An 18,254-nucleotide genomic window follows, 5' to 3' on the forward strand; every position below is an offset into this window, starting at 1 on the left:
TATTTCTCAATTCATACATCATCCTCAAACTATATAAATGAAACCATCAACTCCCTGGCATTGTCGCCATTATTGATCGAGATACTATTGTCAACATTGTTGCCATGTCTTCGGATTAAATGAATTGCTGAATGCAATTGTGAAGGTGTCTCATCACCTGAATCGGTTCTTTGTCTTTACATGTTGAGTGGATGATTGTGATGATTAAGTGTCTCTAGTTTCTTAAATAGTCTTGCTCGACGTTTTCCGACTCCTTTTATCAAATTTTGATCAAGTGTGATATTCCTTCTGTTAGGGATGTGCTTCATCTTCTTCTATTACCTCGGTAATAAAACACGAAGGACGTGGAAGATCTCTTGCCTCATGGAATAGAGGATTTTCATGATTCTTTGTTGTTTTAACTTATTAACATCGATTGTAAATCTTCATTATAGTATTAAAGGTCAATGGGTTAATCTCTGGTTTCTCTAGCTTGTTGTTCAAGTGTCGACATACCGCAATCTTAGCCGCATGTTGTAATTGACATATACTAATTTTTCAATTATTTATGTGATAATATGTTACAAACTTTCATGTGAATCAATATGAACATTAATCAGTTACGTTCGTAATCACTAGATGTCATTAACGATGAAAGTACATGACAATAATACTTCCTTAAATTTAGTACATTTCCTCTTAATTATAGTCACACTCAATTGCAAAAAGATATAAATAAAATTTTATTAGCATAATAAATAATTAATATTAAGTATTATTTATAATAAATATGTGTGTAACTTTTCTTTACCGAATCCAAATTATAATTATACAATACAACTACGCAATTAGAGAATGAACTGATTATTTCTAATAATAACATAGTATATGACAATATATAATATTTTTTAATATCAATAATAAATATGATCATATTCTAAGACTATATCAAATTAAATAGTTAGGTTTAGATAGTAAACCACAAGACAAATAATTTTGTTAATAAATTTTTTAAATATTAAAAAAATATGAATTAAATAATATTGAATATGAATTTATCCGGATGTCTTGGTGCATCTGAATTTTGATCATGCGATTGATGATCTATTCTTACGACGTAACAACTATCTTGGGATGCTATCTCTTTTATTGGATTGACTTTAAGATAATAAAATTTATAGTAAATCGAGTATTTCGGATCAGAATATTTAATCATTTGTATAGTTATGCATATCCAATGATGATTACATATTTTTATGATCGATTATGTTTGAGCTATACAACCGATGATAAACATGAGGCTTTTCATGGCTTGTTTAACCTCAAACAGATTTGGGATGGGACTTATTTTTTGTTGTGAAGCTGCGCGTGCTCGCGTCCAACATACAAATGAAGAGTGGGACCCGCCTCCAGTCTGCTTCTATGGCAGGTTGACGAGAGGGGTAAGCCGAACGGGTATTCAAGTCTGGTGACTAAACACCAAGTTTGATCTATGGCTTACTTAACCTCAAACAGACTTTCGAGTTGATTCCACCCGAGACGCTCGTTTGTCTCCCGCATCTCGATGAAGAGTGGGACCCACCTGTAGTCTGCTTCTAAGGCAGGTATATGAGACTGGTAACGAAGAACGGGTCGCCGTAAAGAAATACTCATCCTTTATTATGGGCCCGGCTCGGCCCAACAATTGGCTTTGAGCCTCTTCGTTGGGCTCCACAGGCTTGGTTTGACCCGATATCGCCGTCAGAAATCCCGAAGCAAATGGCATCCCGGCGGTCTCTCGCTTCGCGGCTATGGTTTTACCGAGAGCAGCTCCGATGGTAAACGCCTCTGCCTCTGCCTTTTCTCCTCTTCCTCTTCTGTCCGTCGTTGCCTCTCGATCCCTAGATGTATAACCAGAATGAATCCTTGTTTCTTGGTTGCAGGGGAAGGGAACCGGCAGCTTCGGGAAGCGGAGGAACTAGACCCATACCCTCTGCGTCCGCTGCGGTCGCCGCAGCTTCCACCTTCAGAAGAGCCGCTGTGGAGCCTGCGGTTACCCATCCAGCCGGATCCGCAAATGTGATCCGTTTACCCCTTCGATCCTTGTTTTTTCTGTTCCTGTTACTCTTGGCTTATGTGGATTTTTCTCTTGTTTCGGGGATTTGATCTCTTATGATCGGTTTTTGGTTCGTCTGGATTAGATAACTGGAGTGTGAAGGCGATCCGGAGGAAGACGACGGGAACTGGGAGGATGAGGTACCTCCGCCATGTTCCGCGTCGCTTCAAGAGCAACTTCTGCGAAGGTCACCAATTCGGATTCTTTAGAAAAAGTCATTTTTTTCGGCTTCCGTGATACATTTGCAGGTCGTTTGATGTTTTTCTTGCTATTGGTTGTTCATAGGCACTCAAGCGGCTCCCAGGAAGAAGCCCGCAGCTGCGGCGTAGTTGCAATACGTGGGAAGGAGTTGACTTTTTTCTTTACGATCCTATCTTTTACTGCAAACATTAGATAATTGTTCTGGAAGTTGGAAATGGATTATGTAGGTTTGCTTTTTTCTGGAAATCATTTGGAATTTTTGTGTTTTGAATTTAAAGGTTCGAAGCTTGTGATTTAAACTTAAAGGTTTGTCTGTGAAATATCTTCATAATATTAATCATCTGGTTGCTTCAGACGTATTGTTTCACTTTCAGACTCTCGCAAGACGTAAAATTTTTGCATTTCGGATGCTGGGTTTAGTAGCGTAGTCATCAGATCCACAAGTCCAATGAACTTTTTGACAAATACGAGCTTATGGTCTCTTTTTGTGGAATGGGTCATTTCCTTCCTTTGTGGGTAATCGTCTTCTGTTGTTATCGACATTTCTTACAGTCTTTGGTAATTGTATTGAAGGTACTTTTAAGGATAGACTTAACAACAAGCACATGTTTCATGTATCACTAGGCCACCGAATTTGGCTAAAGATTGTGAACCTGCACAAGGCGATGCTTTGATGATTTGTGACATTGATGATGAGTCTGAAAATTTTAAATATGAACTTTTGGCTTAGGGATCCTGAAAAAGTATCAGAGGGCGCATTTGTATTAGAAACAGCTTATTTTGCATCAGAAGTGGTAGTGGGCTTAGCATATGAATAAAGCATAGATTTGAGATTTTATAATTTGTTAAGGTACCCCAATATGTAGATGAGATTGCAGAAAAATGGTTGCTGAGGAAGTACTTAGTCATCCCATTATGCCTACGTCATTACATATGTTAAAGCAAGTGTTCTGAGCTTTATTGATTGTGTAGACAACTGATTGCCATTTGCTGCATTTTCTCAATATAAATTGATTAATTTCATTGAATTTAGAACATCCGTCTTTGGATTGTAGCTGAGGTCTCTTTTTCCTATTACTTGTGAAGGATGATGTAAGATCTATTTTTTGAGTTTCGTTAGTAGATTATCTTTTGGAGCGTCCATTGTCATGTGTAGTTAGATACAGTAGACTTTAAGGTTCACCATCGTGGACTTCAGGATTGATATTGAAATTCCTAAATCAGTGTAATTAGTTTGCAGAGGCGCCCTGTAAACAAATGTTTGATAAGCCAAAGGAAATGTGTTCATCAAATCATGTGTCTTGAGCTGCCAAACCATATTACATGGTGTTGTTTCTCATTGTCAAAAGTGGAGCAAAGATGATCTTGAAGGCATTATGTGCTAGGATAAAGTTCTCTAAGGGTAATCTAGTTATCATTAATTCGGTATTATACCTGGCTTTATCCAGAGTTATCAGTTTTCAAATTGGATAATGTTCATGCTACAGAATCAATGCACGAAGATAACTGTAGGATTTTTGATAGAAAGGTAGCCTTACAATGATAATAACAAAGATAACTGCAGGAGTAACAAAGAAGCTAATGTTCATGCCAGAAGTCCCCGAGGCCTTATTGATAGAAGGCAACCTTACATTCATGGAAATCTTATTGATCGCAGATCAACTAACTAAACTTTGATTCTAGGATGCAGGTTTAGCTAATGAGGAGATGAATTTAATGGCGACGAGTACAGCATTTTCTGCTGCCAGTGATCCAAAAATTGAAGCTTCATTGGACCAGGAAGAGCCTCCACCAGCCAGATCAGAGAGAGCTCTGAAGGCTATGAAAGGGACCTATTGCTGAAGGCATACAAGTACTGCAGCTGCACTCTCCATGTCAATTGGAGGAACACCAAACTTGGATCTCAGGAACTGTCTGTAAGCTGCATTATCCACAAATGTGTTGGCACTGCACCTTTTTTCCACTCTTTTCACCACTTGTAGTGTTAATGCACTGCGGTAGCTTCATGCCCTGATATTGTTCATCATGTCAATTTTGGAACACAATTATTGCCGAGAAATATTGCAACTATGAAGAACTAGTATTTTGTGTTATCAGCTGAAATGGAAAGTCAGCACTTGTGAATCTAGCATATGAACATGGATGCATCAGCTCTAATTTCTTGGAGAGTTCATAGTAATGCTTGTCAACAGAAACCCAGAAAGCATGCTGTCTTGTTTCTGGAACTCCATTTGACTGGAAATGTCTCTTCTGGCTGGTACCAGACACTGTTCAAGGTATTCCCAGAGGATTTCTCTTTACTGCTTACACTATATTCAGAGAAGTTGAGATACCCAATTTTTCTTGTGTAATCACCATTAGACTCCAATGATAGTTCATCATCAGGCCCATCTCTATCTCTTGTTAAGGTTCCAAAGACATGTTAAACTTTTCAGGACATTTGTATACCATTTTAATGAACACTTGTTTACTATAAAATGTGTGTGTGAGAGAGAGAGAGGCTGATTATTGCTCTCAAACTAAGCAAGAATAGTCAAGTAATCTCATCATTATTACTATTATTATTTTTAAAAAATAAGTGGTGATGTTGAGATGTCAACATCAATTAAGTTGGTCAATATCTTATAATCACATTAATTCTTTTTATAGAATAAATATGTTTGTTCACTTGCTTGTAAACAAACAGCCCTGAAAGTGTCTATAGTCTCAATTATTGGATCCTCTGCAGTCATGAACTCTAAATGTTGTGAAGAATGCATGGGGTTCATGTCAACTATAACTAGTCTTACTGAACCTGTCAAATCAATTGCTTTCAGATTTAGATGGAGATAGATACCAAAGATTAAATAAAGTTGACATATTTTAGCTATTCTCAATCAATTGCTTGATATTCATACTTGATACTACACCTGCTTGTTCAACAATGTTGCCTGTCAACCATCAGTGGGAGCAAGAACATGAGACTTTTCTTTTTGTCTTGAGCAAAAGAGGCATTGCCTTCCGACTCTATTTTTCAGTCTCATTTGCTCAAACATTTTCTCTTAATAATATTACAGTGTTAATTATCTGTTTCATGGTTCAGATCACAAGGAGGAAGGAGAAATACCTGCCAATACCAGAGGCCTGTTTGAGCCCAATACTGAGGAATAGTCACATCTCCAATCTGGAGATCAGGATTTGCATTCCCAGCAATTCCAAAGTGCACTACTCCTTTCACCTCACACGGATTTAAGTTCCTTTGCAATGTGCTCAGATAAGAAGAGGAAAAAAAAGTTCACTAATCTTGTCACTCACCATGCACAATCCTGTCATCACCATGATAACCTTCTCTTTTCCTATCATGATAAATATAAATATATAATTATTATAAATGAAAAGAAGTTTGGGAGCAATTTATTTGGAGATCAAAAGCCAGAAGAAACAGGTTTTGTTTCTCCTGTTCTCATTCTGTATGGGTTGATTGACCTGCATTAAACTATATGAACATGTATGTACTCTCTTCACAAAAGATATATTAAAGTGGTCAGATTCTTTAGTCCTAACGTCGTAGCTTTGAGAAGTTAATGCTAATAGATCCATATATGAAGATGTCACAAACCATCTTAACTCATCAGAATTCAACATATCTTCAAAGTTCCAATATCATACTTTAGTGAGATGTGGCTGTGTTTTCTTCTTCCTCCTCCTCCATGGAAGAACAATCTATCTTAATCCTACAGCATCAGTGTGATTACAGGACATTTACAGAACAATCTATTCTGTCAAATGATCACCTTTAATGTAAGAGGCAATGCCTTGTTCCATCAAAGTCAAGTGCTGCATTAACCTCAAAGAACATGTTGGGATAAACCTTTAGAAGCTATGATGATGCAATATTTTTCCTAAGAGGTTAATTGCAAGCAAGAATGGGTTGTCGATATCAAATGAAAGGTGGCCAAGAGATCTCAACTAGATTTGCCATAAAAGAAGTCTCCATGTCAATATATATATATACATATATATATAAGCACCCCTTCAGTAGTCTGATGAGCTACTTACTTCATTGGCGACATGAACAACATCACATCATTTAAGAAAGATAGCTATGCCTCCTCTATGTCCAGTTGTCTGAATGATGAACATAACTTCAATATTGTATGGGTTATTGAGTTTGATTGTTAATTTGCTTGAAAAGGACATGACTATGTGGTCAAACCTCGCCATAGTTGGATCTGAAATTTGTTTGGGATGGAAGAAGATTGTGTAGAGATTGGATGAGACTTTATTGGGAGAACAAAACTAATGTTCAAAGACATCTCCATGATCAGATGTTTCCTTCCATTGAAATCATAATATAGCACAAGTCCAGGGATTAGTTTACAAGCTAACTTCATAAGTAAGCCACAACTCATTTCATGGGTAAAAGAAATTGTTTGTGATATGTAACACAACTTTCTTCAGTCCCCTCAACATATAAGATGGGTGTGGAAGGAAAGAAAGAAAATGAATCAAATTTACTAACAATCAATGTATAATTAGGTGCATATAGATATCTGTAAACAGATTTACTCATGCAATATATAAATATAACTTATCACTTCAATTAAGTTCTCCAAGACAATTTCTTTAGTTTGGCTTTAACATTTTAAATTCTAGCTTCAAAACTAATAACTTATATTGTAATGACATTTTAAATATAATTCACCACTTCAATTAGATTCTCCAAGACAATTTCTTTAGATTGGTTTAATAGCATCTTTGTTTATAAATGCTGTATACATACTTGTAACCATTGCATGTTCATAGCAAGGGATCAACTTCATTTGGTGGTGACAATTTCTCACCTACACATTGTTGAAGTATCAACTTGATCATCTGCCTAAATGTACATTTTCACACTAATGCTAAAAGTATGCTACTTGAGTTTTATCCAAATTCTGTATATAAAAGAATAAGGTTATATTTTGCATTCTTATGGTCAACTTAGCTTTGCAATTTGCTTACAGCAGGCATATATGGCATCTAATCTATTTTATAGCTGTAAGAAGATTTGGATTCATCTGTTGTCTTCTTCTTTAGTTTCTTGTCAATCCTTTAATTAGGACTTGATGTGGGTATAATCTAGATTAGAGATTACTTGTCTCCTCTCCATCCTGCCCTATCTTGTGTATCCACTGTCCTATCATTATTCTGTATTTGGAAGTAGTTTATTGGGCATTTAGATGGAACCATTATCAAAAGGATATTGATGATCCTCAGGTTGGTGATGCATGCGACATCTTGTAGATGATCTGTTTTTAGCATTTAGTAATCAAGGAATTCTGAGTAGAAATAATAGTTTTGAGGTTGACTCAACATGTAGAATCCTTCATTTAGTCTATAAATAAGCAGTGTGATATATATAAGTGCTGTTGGTCAGAGATAATATAATTGATATTTCTCACTGAAATGGTTTGTGGAATTGCCAGTGCAGCTTCTTGATACTATAATCATATGTTTGTTAAGTCAATGTACTTCCATATGTCATAATAAGATTAAAAATGATCCTTAGGATCTCACCTTGTGTTTGCCTAACAAGTACCATGAGATTATGGAATTTGTTTATCTCCTAATCACAAAAAAGAATTCTGTAGGATCATCTTTGGCAACTCAAACCTGTGAAGCTTGATTTTATGTGCATTCATGGGCTCAAAGTTGTGATCATCTTTGACACATGGTCCTTCTTGGGATTGCTGAATATGATGAGCTTTTCTAGTAAAGAAGGAGAAATTTAAGTATATTACATCAAGATATTCACAAAAAGCAAATCAAGCAATGCAATAATATATTACCTTTGGGACAGCTCACTTTAGGAAAAAAAAGTCCTTAACAATTGTCCTTACATGTCCCTCCCTCTCTCTCTCTCTCTCTCTCTCTCTCTCTCTCTCTCTCTCTCTATATATATATATATATATATATATATATACTTCTGTTGTTTGATAGGGTGGTGTGGAGTGGTGAAGTGATGGAAAGCAGAAACTACACAGAAGCTGGTCTTAGGAAGTGAGAGATATGGGTCCTGTAGGAGGAGAAAGAAGAACTCAGACAAGCCAAAGCATCCTCAAAGAGGTCCTGGTGTGGCTCAATTAGAGAAGATCATATTACAGAATCAAATGATAGCAACCTGCCTCTCTCAATTTGACTGTGATTTCCACAAGGTATTTCTTGGTGACAATTACCTCTACTTTTCTCTGTCCAATTCTTAGTTCCTTTCGTAATTAGTTCTTTGATGCTTGTGTTCAAGCAGCATATTGGTAGAGTACAGATGCGTTATGCATCATCTCCCTCCTCAACTACTACTGCCTCATCATCATCATCATCACTGTTTGAGCTTCACCAGAGTATCATGGTATGTCAAGCTTCACTCAACATGCTACATCAACGGGAGTAAAATAAGAGCTGTAGTTCCCCAGTTTTAATTTTTTTGAGCTTTATGGAGCTTCAGATAGGCTTTGGAGACAGCAGAAATGGACATCAAACAAAGTGCATTCAGTTCTGGTGCCACAGCAAGATGCAATTGGTGTTCCTCTTCTCATCAAGCAGTGCAACCTACTGCAGCACTGCCTCCCTTAGAATAAAGCATGCAGAAGGTAATGCCTAAATATCTAGCTGACCTCATTGTTATCTTGCTAGTTTAAGATCTTCCATAACACAAAGGACTGGATCAATGCAGATGAACAGACTTCATGAGGACCAGGCCTTGCAAGAACTCGACTTGGAGCTTAGATTGTGACTGTGAGAGGTTCTGGGTGGTTCAGTGTTTGAATAAATTGTTTCTCTCAGGCAAAAAGATTGGAATAGGATGTTTCATAGATGTCACAGATACAAATGGTTGATTGTAACATGCAGAAACTGCATCTTGAGGTGAACCATTGTGAAATATAAGCAGTTAAAGACCGCACACATCAGAAACACTATCACTTGAAAGCTCAAAACTTTGTTAAATCTTATTCATTCCAAACTAGTCACATAGCTACAGATAAATGTTAATTGATACAGACCAACAGTATAGCAAGAGATGCCAATAACCATAGGCTTATTTCTAACAAATATAATTCAAAGTTCTGAACAAGCTTTATAACATAATATTGGAAGCGCACATTACCCATAGGTGTGCTTAGAAAGCAGTACTAGCTGCAAGCTACTTGTACATTTATCTATACTTCATTGCTGCAGTTTGCGACCTCCTATTGCTCGATCATTGCATCCATACGTGTCCTCCATCTTTGCAAACCTTCCATGTATACGAGGCTGACTCTCTGCTAAAGCCTTTCTGCAAGCATACTGCAAAATGATGGATATTGCCACCGTGTGGAGTTTGTATTAGAATGAGAAACAGCTCAACTTAAAACAAACAAGCAAGAAATTTACGAGGTTGTTTGGTGTGGATAATAAGATGTTGTTCGACAAGCCGAGCAGCTGGAGTAAACCCAAAACATCTTGAAATTGTCATTAGCATATGTTTGTTTACACATGATCCAATTAGCAGAACGAGATCATGTCTCAGATAGAGAACTTTTTATGGAAAATCGAATGTCAGGATACTTTGTAACAATGATTGTGCTTGAAGTGAGAATCTACAGTTTAGCTTGAGAATAATTCTCTAATTTCCATTAGCAGAATAATTGATCCTTATAGCTCATAACAAGATCATGAAAAGAAAATTCAAGATCATAACAAGATCAGAATGAGATCTTGTCTCATTTTCCATTAGCAGAATAATTGATCCTTATAGCTCATAACAAGATCATGAAAAGAAAATTCAATAGTACATCTAAGTTGATTTCTGATCATCAACGTTGCTGATCTATCCTTTTTTGTCTAAATGTATGCCTCTAAAGGAACTTTACTGTTCTCCGTGCCAGTTTTGTAATCATAGGAGCAATTGGGGCTGAAGTGCTTAAACGATGAAATAAAATGAGGAAAGAAACCAAGTTTTGCACAATCTTGTTGCAGAATAACATTCATTCTCTTATCTCATCAGTCATATTACCATATACAGCTTTTTCAATGATAGGCTTTGTGCAGTAGATATGTATGTGCATGTTGTTTCTATATACATGCTAGTCAGGAGCAGGGAAAATTAGATCCTTTAATAGTGTGTTTGGGGTCAAGAATTAAGCATGTCCTATTCCTTCACATTTTGAGATCAAGAAAAGAGGTTTACCTTGATCTTTCTTCCATAGTTTCTTTTTGTCCTCTTCTTCCTGTACCTGGAAAGCTTTATCCTTCTTTCTTTGATCTTGTCCTCAATCTTGATATCCTCAAAGCTTGCTAAAACCTTAAAAGTAGGAACTGTGTTCATGTTACCATGAACTGAGTTATTGTTTCCAAGAATCTGCCACAAGAAACTCAAAATCAATGGCCTGCAATAATCTGTAAATATTTCCAGAAAGACCTAATCATACCTTTAGTAAACATTATATCAAGAGTAAGCAATAAGCAACTGTCGTCATTTAGGTAATGCAGTGATGATATCACAACATGTTCAAATTGATGATGCTTCCTACTCGATTTATAAGAGCTACCAATACTTTGTGATAAATGATTCTTTCAGAATCACATATGATTGACACTGTCAGTAAAGCAAAATAATTAAGGAATGCTTTCTTCTGGTGCAATTGTATTGATCCACAAGCCAGCCAGATAATAGATAATTACTTGAAAATGCAAGTCATATAGACATGGACTCATTAATCTGACCTGGATATCTCCTTCGCTGTATGCCCTCCTCATCTGAAACGCAACCTGAAGATTCATATCAGTAACACCAAGAAAACATGGCTCGACACTGAGAACCTTAGAGTAGTCCACTGAGCCTAGGCATCCAAAACTGCCACTCTTCTGTAAAGATCCCTCTGCAAAGGAATTGTCTTTTTCTCCAGCCATATCTTCTTCAGTCTGCACTGCAGCAACTGTGCCAGGAGAAGGTACAATTGTAGTTGACTTTGTAAGAATATCTCTTTTGCAGTCAAAGAAGACCTCACACGATAGATCTTCATCTTGGATCAACTCTGTACCTGTGGTTTTCATTGTTTCTTCTGTTATAGTACTTCCATAACCAGGCATCACTGACATGGTAGCGGTTATGGGATCTAATGATTCTTCTAATATGGGCTTTGGAGCTTCAAACAGATCCCTGTCTCCTCCCAGGTCATAATCAGTAAAGGAAATCTGAACCAGGTTACCCTGTAGAAATCACATAACAAAATTTCACAGGAAGTCTTAAAAGTTCAGGAGCCTCTGAATCCTCTTTGACTTTCTTTTCTTTATTTTCTAAAGAGAGGAGGAGGGAGGAGGGGATTATAAAATCTGTTATCCCATATTTCAGAGACAAAATGATCAAGCTTAACTTTTCAGGGTTTTGAGGATCATAAGATGACTAGAATAGAAAATTTTAGGGACTAAAATGTTACTGATACAAAGTGTAAAGAAATACTAAAGAGCTGCTAGGGAAACCATCAGAAACATAAGGAGTTCTAGATGTATTTTCTTGTACTGTAAATAAATGATTGCATTGCTAAGCTGATAAGCATTGTTCTTAATGATGAATCCGATGAATTGTGCATGGCAAAATATCAAATGAAAGGATAGTGTATTCAGTTGTGTTATTCATTTGTATTACAGAATCATTTACTTCTAGATATACATCTATTAATACTCTATTCACCTTCTGAACAGAAATGCATAAACTTGATTTCTCAATGGACAAAATCTACCATGTTTTTAAGATTATTTTAATTAGAACTTCTGAGTAATAGCTTGTGTCGAACCAAGTTTAAAGAAACTATGTAGAAATTTTGCCACATAACTATGTAGGAGGACTATGTTAATTATGAAATGCACCCGATACGACGGTATCACCTAAAAATTAACCACGACACAAGTATGAAAAAACTCGTGTTCATGAGAAAGGGATGTATGAAATGAAGCATGAAGCGTATGTGTTTCTGTCAAAATCCGTATTAATTATGTTCTTTGATAATGGGTTAATGCTGTATAAAACACCCTCCCAAAAAGCATTCTAGTGTCGTAAAACATTGGCAGGCCTTGAGAGTAAATCATGCTTGAAAATTCATTTAATGAAGGCAGAAACTTATGTTCAAGGACACAAGAAACGATATCGCAAAAAACTGTATTAATGCGCAATATACGATAAGATAATAATACTTGATGAGTGTCTGCAGTATTACACAAGGATGCACATTTTTATACAAGAAAACATAGCAGCTAGTAACAACTTACTTGAATGGCTGTCTCTATGCAGATCTACTAGATTAATCTGAGCAGGAAGCATGAATAGATTAAAAAGAAAGAAAAAAAAGACTTGATTGCAGTGACAAATTAATGGATAAAGTTGAATACAAGTATTTGCTGTTATGTAAAAATTCTGACTTCCTATCTGAAATAATCAACAAGAAGAAATAAGGTGGAGCAAAGAAGCAATGGTCAGGAAGTTGTGTTGCTTCGAATAGCATATAGAGTCATCAACTTAATCTCAAAGAAATAGGGCAAAAAGATGGGTTAACAGCAATCTTAAGAAAAGAAAAAGTTAAAGAAAGAGGGACCAGAAAACAAATAAAAGCATTAATATTTCTGCATCTATCAAGCATCACATAGAAATGAGGTCTATGAGAATCCATAGCAAAACAGAGATCAGTGGGCATTCATTCTAGTTCATGATCGACGGATGTGAGTGGCCAGAAAGTAACAAGATTCCCAAGACATATAATACCCTAGGGATTTGAGGAACTAATAATAGTCTGATTTCTCAAGATTATCAAGTAAGAAGAAGAAAATTAGGACAGAAAAAATACAGGAGAAAGACTCACTGCACAGATTAGTAATGATCATAGGTGATATCTCCTGCAAGAAATCAGTCATATGAAATCTAAGCAGCAAATAAGACTTTTTGTTAGTGAAGGACTGGGCGGAAGATAGAAAGAAAGAATCATGAAGCAATCCATACCAAGGTGGGAGCAGCACCAGGAAAGACCGTGGAGACCAAGTCTTCATGAGATGTAAACGGAAGAAGATGTTGATCAGCTCCTGATACTACTTGTGGAAAGCCCTGCATGCAGGGCAACAGCAGCCCGGTCTCTGCATACATCTTTCCTGCTCCTCTTCTTGGTTGGAACTCAAGAACTTGCAGGTAGGAACTACAAGAGGCAATAAATAGGAAAGGAACAGACAAAATCATGCATGTAGCAGCCACATCCCAGAATTCATCTTAGCTCTTTCTCCTTAACTGGACACTTAGGACATACTCAGAAATCTTATATAAATCTTTTACCCCTACAAGATCTAAAACATGTCCGGCATCATGAGCTCTGTGGGATATGTCACATGTCTCAGGTTACAAGGATAAAGGAGTAATTGCATGCCTTTGAGGAACATATGTGTCCCTTTTGGAGGTTCAAGGAATGACTACAGAGGGCACAACAACAAGGCCTCACTCAGATTCAGGTGATGATAGATTCAAAGAAGATGATCAACATGACCTGTGCAAAGACATTTACCATCTTGCCAAAGCTGTGAAGAACTCCAAACAGGGTTTCATTCCGTAAGGACTTAATAGGACTGCACAGCCTTGGCAAATATGCTAGAGAGAATGTAACTACAGAACTCTGGTCCTCCCTCCCTCTGGACAAAGTCTTTTTAACTAATCTGTGTTCCTGGTAAGAACCTCTAATGAGCCTACAGAAATCCAAAGCATAAACTGCAGAGGACAGGATCATAAGAATAATTTAAAGTTGGGTGTAGCTCAGAAAGCAGAGGTCCTAACTACAGGATAGAGATAGTGCAAGTAGAGCAAACATCTCTTGAATGGATGTTACAGGAAAAAGTTGTTGGGAATCTTTTCCACTGACATATGATCAGCTAAGGAACAACCTTTGCTGGTACCATGTATGTCCCTTGGGAGTCAGTGCAATCAGCTTGTCCAATCTGCCGCAGCTTATCAAGAATCCACAAATGGTTGATCAAAACAAAGAGAAAACAAGATAGAAAGCACTGTCACCCACAAGTAGCTTGGAACTTTGTAGATGGAGCTCCTATTCATCAAAGAGAAAGATCTAGTAGCCTGGTAGGTAGGTTGCAGTACCAAAAGGATCTTTTGCATGTGTAGCTACAGAGGTATCCATTTGCACACTATTGGTTGCAGGAAGATAAGATGAGTTTTCTACCTTTAATCTGTAGCATCCTCGGAGAGATTCTTCAGTGAGGATATTTAGGAACAAATCAGTGAGAGGAAAATTCTATTTTTTCTGTAGAATCTAATTTCTTTCATATTAAAATGTAGAGGAAAAAAAATATGTAGGGGATGATCCTCCAACAAAATTCCCCAGGTCAAAGAGTTCAGAGGAAAGTGATGATCTCTGAGAACAATAGCATCAAAAAACTATAGAAGCAGGGCACATGTCAGAACTACTAAATTAGTGACAAGAAATGTCAAAAAGAATGACAATACTGAAGGTTGAGTCACACTAGCAAACAATGAATTTTTTTCCCACTTCAGTAAATGTCTCAGATTTGGCTTTTCTTGCTTCCCCATCAACATGAACAGAGAAGGCAATGTGATCACTCACAGTCACAGCCGACAGAATAAACGTCAGGAGCTACGTAAGTTCAGCAATCAATGAATCCACCAAACTAAAACAAGAACTAGATTTGACTTATTTTGACATCCAAAATGGACCATATTTGTCAACTTGCTTGACATCTAGAACAAGAACTAATCTACAAGAATCTGTTCATGATGTGACAGCACTTCATTTATGGTTGGCACGAAGCCAGTGAGAGCACAAAAAAGATCAACTGCATTGATGGCCATTAATTGTCTGCAACTGTTAATAATCTTCAGTAAGTGGCTGTGTTCAGTGTTCAGCTGATGCGGGGGTTGTCATGTTGGTTTGATGAAGAGCATGTAACCAAACTTACCCATGAAATAATGCAGCTGAATGACCAAAGACTTCCTGCTCATCATCATGAACTTGATAGTCCATAGATTGTTCTGCTTGGTGGTGGTCACTCAGGTCATCTCAGAAGCTTAAATTGGATCCAAGCTTGACAATTTGCAATCTGTATGTTCATTTTTGATGAGAAATATCTCCCCTTGTCAAGTCTTGATGATGAGTTGTGCATACTTTGCTGCTCCCTTTGCTCCCACCATCACTATCCTCACATTTGGCTTGTCCAAATGGGTGAAGCTCACCTGTCGGAGATAAGGCAGTGTCTGTATGGTATAGAAAAATGAAAGTGAATTCATACAAGAAAGAGAACTGATGGATGAACTTGTTTTCGTGTCTGTTGACACAGAGAGCTATTCTTCCTCATGCTTCAGTCAGTATGCATACCTTTTCTCATGGTTGAAGAAGATGATGATAATATCAAGCTCACATGAGACTCACTTTTTCTTAGATACTGAAGAGATGCTCGTGTCTAGAGAAACCAGCTTTCATCTTTTCTCTGACATTTGCAGGTACTGCATGGACCAGAAAATTACTGCAAACAACAGAAAGTATTCCTCCAAATTAACTTCCCCAGAAATATTACATCCGACCTGAAGAAACCAAGGCTAGTGGTCATCACGTTGTTCACACAAGTGGTGGATCCATCGATGCCCGTGATTCTTATCCCAACTCTCATTTCTTCTCAGAAGAAGCTGCAAGATAGAAATGATTAGACCTTTTTGGGGATCAAACGTCCAAGCTCATCCGTCTGGCAGCTTCCAAAGTGTCTTGAATGTGGATCTGTGCTTGATGTTTCCCTGTCAAGTCTTGATCTGTTCTCAGACACCGGAGGATGAGTGTTGCAGATGAGCAAGGATCTCATGCTGTTCATTCTCGTCACTTCTCAGTGCAATTGTTCCATGGGGTCTCTCTCCACAGTGGCTTTTCCGAATCAGTAGTGAGCTGCAGCATCACCTGGAAATGGAAAACTCCTGCAATGTTTTGAAGAAGTATTATATATTGGAGTTTTCTCCATGTCATGATCAGAAACTTGCTCTCAAGTTTCACCGACTGTAAACACTTACAGAAATGACTCAATCATGTCACCCAAACCCTAAACTTCTACCTTTTTGTTGAAGCAGTTGCTGCTGTGTAATTGTGTTAGTATATTCCACAAAGACAAATGACAAACGAAATGATCATGATCTCAAATCCATGCCTGACACAGGACCAATGAAGCCAAAGATGTCAATGCCAGAATCCCATCAGCTTTTGGTTTGTGGTGATACCACTCTTCCTGTAAAGATGTCTCAAGTATATGAACTTTTTTCTTTCTGCTTAAAGAAAGAAGTATATATCTGAATACAGAATTTAGTATATATATATATATATATATATATATATATATATATATATATATATATATATATATATAGGATAAACAATTATGAATGTCAAAATTACATATATAAAAAATAATATCAAGGTAATTCAGCAAGTCAAGTTTCTGAAATGAAAACTGTGAAACTCAAAGGTAAAGAAAATATATTTACATAGAGAGAGAGAGAGAGAGAATTCAAGATCTAACATTTTCAGATATATTTTCATTTTTCAAATATGAATACACTATCCCAAATCTTTTGAACTGATTTTGGACAAAAAAAATGGAAATAAAAACATAGTTGTATGATGGATTTAGATGCTATTGTAACTCGGGTACGGTATTGATTGGAATATGCATACTGGTCTTGCAAAAGAGCTGGTTTCTGGCTTGGGTAAATGTCAACTTCCTTAAAAAGAGGATTTGATTCCTAGGTTCTTACTATCAGTAATCAAAGTTGTTATCAGCTAAGCTAGTTAATATCTTCAAAATTTAGCTTTAATGAAACTTCTTTACCATGATAAAATATTTCCTGCTGCAGTTCCAAAGATGCAGAGGATCTTTAAATGTCATGGATCCACCAACTTCTTGAGCACTCTGTTTCTGGTATGGAGGAGCCACAGAGTGTTGAAGTCTTGGATGAGAATGGGCTCCTGATAAGGTAGAAAAATGTGAGTTTTCTTTGTTTCTGTTAAAGCTCATAAGCATACTTGACTTAGGGAGGAACATCTAGGGATTGCAAATTAAAGTGTGCATTGATCAAGAAATCCAGGCTATGGCACTTGTGATAGTCCTTACTTCTGTAGTTCCACCAACACACTATCCATTGAAGGGGGCTTCAATCCAAGAGGAAATGACAACCATGGTTTCTTCAAAACATCTCCAATATCTGCATCAATGCTTTCTTTTGACTGAAGTAACAAACAGGTACATAATGTTAGAAATGTTGTGGTAATCAACATGGAATGAAGAAAAGAAAGATCTTATTTTGCTGATTTGTCATGCCGTTCGTCGTAATTTCTTGTTTTTACCTTCTTCTCCCTACATCTACAGTTCACAGTTGTTTGGGTTAGATATGGAATCTGAAGTCGCTTAAGAACTGTCTTTTGATATATGATGTGAAACCCTTTCGTTTTTTACCTGATGATTAGATGACCATTCTTTGGCTCTTGAGATAGCAATTATGGCAGTCAGTTGAAGGGGGATGCTTACAGGGTGAGCATCAATGTGAAGCTGCGAACTCGAGTGCTCGGCCAGGGAACGGTGCAGGGTAGTTACTGGCATCAGCAATGGCGGAGGGAAGCAAGGAGCTGCTTTGGCCATGACGTGTGGAACCCGTTTTCCATTTCCCTGCATGGAGAAAGAGGAGACAGGTTTGGAGTCAACCAAGGCCAAGAGAACAGACAGAGACAATGGGACGGCGTGCACTGTGCTGTACCCCCTTGGTAGGGTCGTGGTGGTGGCGATGGTGGCGGAAGAGGTGACTGAGGCGCCCATGGCGGCCAAATGTGAACTTCCGCCGTACCAACGTCCTGGTTTACCGTGAAGCTAATTAGTGACTGCAGAGCTGTTACAGCATCGCAATAGAACTGTACGATGAGAGGACATAGGGAAGAAGACAGAGACTGCC

The 18,254-nt window shown here is 37.4% G+C and overlaps 2 protein-coding genes and 2 pseudogenes across 3 annotated transcripts; 2 read left to right on the forward strand and 2 right to left on the reverse strand.

The window, feature by feature from the left end:
- The first annotated feature begins 1,769 nt into the window (after nucleotides 1-1,769).
- LOC135608850 (large ribosomal subunit protein eL37z-like) lies at nucleotides 1,770-2,628 on the forward strand (annotated as a pseudogene).
- Nucleotides 2,629-3,954: 1,326 nt separating this feature from the next.
- On the reverse strand, nucleotides 3,955-4,691 carry LOC103983318 (uncharacterized; annotated as a pseudogene).
- A 3,564-nt stretch (nucleotides 4,692-8,255) lies between these two features.
- On the forward strand, nucleotides 8,256-9,174 carry LOC135611273 (uncharacterized). The gene is made up of 4 exons (XM_065106857.1): nucleotides 8,256-8,451; nucleotides 8,541-8,642; nucleotides 8,739-8,883; nucleotides 8,967-9,174. Exons 1-4 carry the CDS (start codon nucleotides 8,407-8,409, stop codon nucleotides 8,981-8,983), a joined length of 309 nt encoding a protein of 102 aa, XP_064962929.1. The 5' UTR covers nucleotides 8,256-8,406; the 3' UTR covers nucleotides 8,984-9,174.
- A 40-nt stretch (nucleotides 9,175-9,214) lies between these two features.
- Nucleotides 9,215-14,559, reverse strand: LOC135611271 (zinc finger protein CONSTANS-LIKE 4-like). 2 transcript variants are annotated; one of them, XM_065106855.1, is made up of 5 exons: nucleotides 13,263-14,555; nucleotides 11,314-11,482; nucleotides 10,997-11,208; nucleotides 10,461-10,631; nucleotides 9,215-9,577 (listed from the first exon to the last, which is right to left on the reverse strand). In XM_065106855.1, exons 1-5 carry the CDS (start codon nucleotides 13,491-13,493, stop codon nucleotides 9,458-9,460), a joined length of 903 nt encoding a protein of 300 aa, XP_064962927.1. In that variant the 5' UTR covers nucleotides 13,494-14,555; the 3' UTR covers nucleotides 9,215-9,457. The 2 variants fall into 2 exon arrangements, with proteins under 2 accessions (XP_064962927.1, XP_064962926.1); XM_065106854.1 differs by having other exon boundaries at nucleotides 10,997-11,482; nucleotides 13,263-14,559.
- Between the last annotated feature and the right edge of the window lie 3,695 nt (nucleotides 14,560-18,254).

Source organism: Musa acuminata, chromosome BXJ2-4, assembly GCF_036884655.1.
Source record: "Musa acuminata AAA Group cultivar baxijiao chromosome BXJ2-4, Cavendish_Baxijiao_AAA, whole genome shotgun sequence".
In the NCBI taxonomy this organism is placed as follows: Eukaryota; Viridiplantae; Streptophyta; class Magnoliopsida; order Zingiberales; family Musaceae; genus Musa; species Musa acuminata.

Bases quoted from the DNA above. Each gene is read 5' to 3' on its own strand.
- LOC135611273 (XM_065106857.1), top strand. From the start codon at position 8,407: ATGATAGCAACCTGCCTCTCTCAATTTGACTGTGATTTCCACAAG. The intron at 8,452-8,540 runs GTATTTCTTGGT...GTGTTCAAGCAG, and splicing joins TTGACTGTGATTTCCACAAG to CATATTGGTAGAGTACAGAT. The intron at 8,643-8,738 runs GTATGTCAAGCT...ATGGAGCTTCAG, and splicing joins AGCTTCACCAGAGTATCATG to ATAGGCTTTGGAGACAGCAG.
- LOC135611271 (XM_065106854.1), bottom strand. From the start codon at position 13,493: ATGATTTTGTCTGTTCCTTTCCTATTTATTGCCTCTTGTAGTTCCTAC. The intron at 11,483-13,262 runs GTATGGATTGCT...TGATTTCTACAG, and splicing joins CTGGTGCTGCTCCCACCTTG to GGTAACCTGGTTCAGATTTC. The intron at 9,578-10,460 runs GTAAACCTCTTT...ATCATTTTGCAG, and splicing joins ACTATGGAAGAAAGATCAAG to TATGCTTGCAGAAAGGCTTT.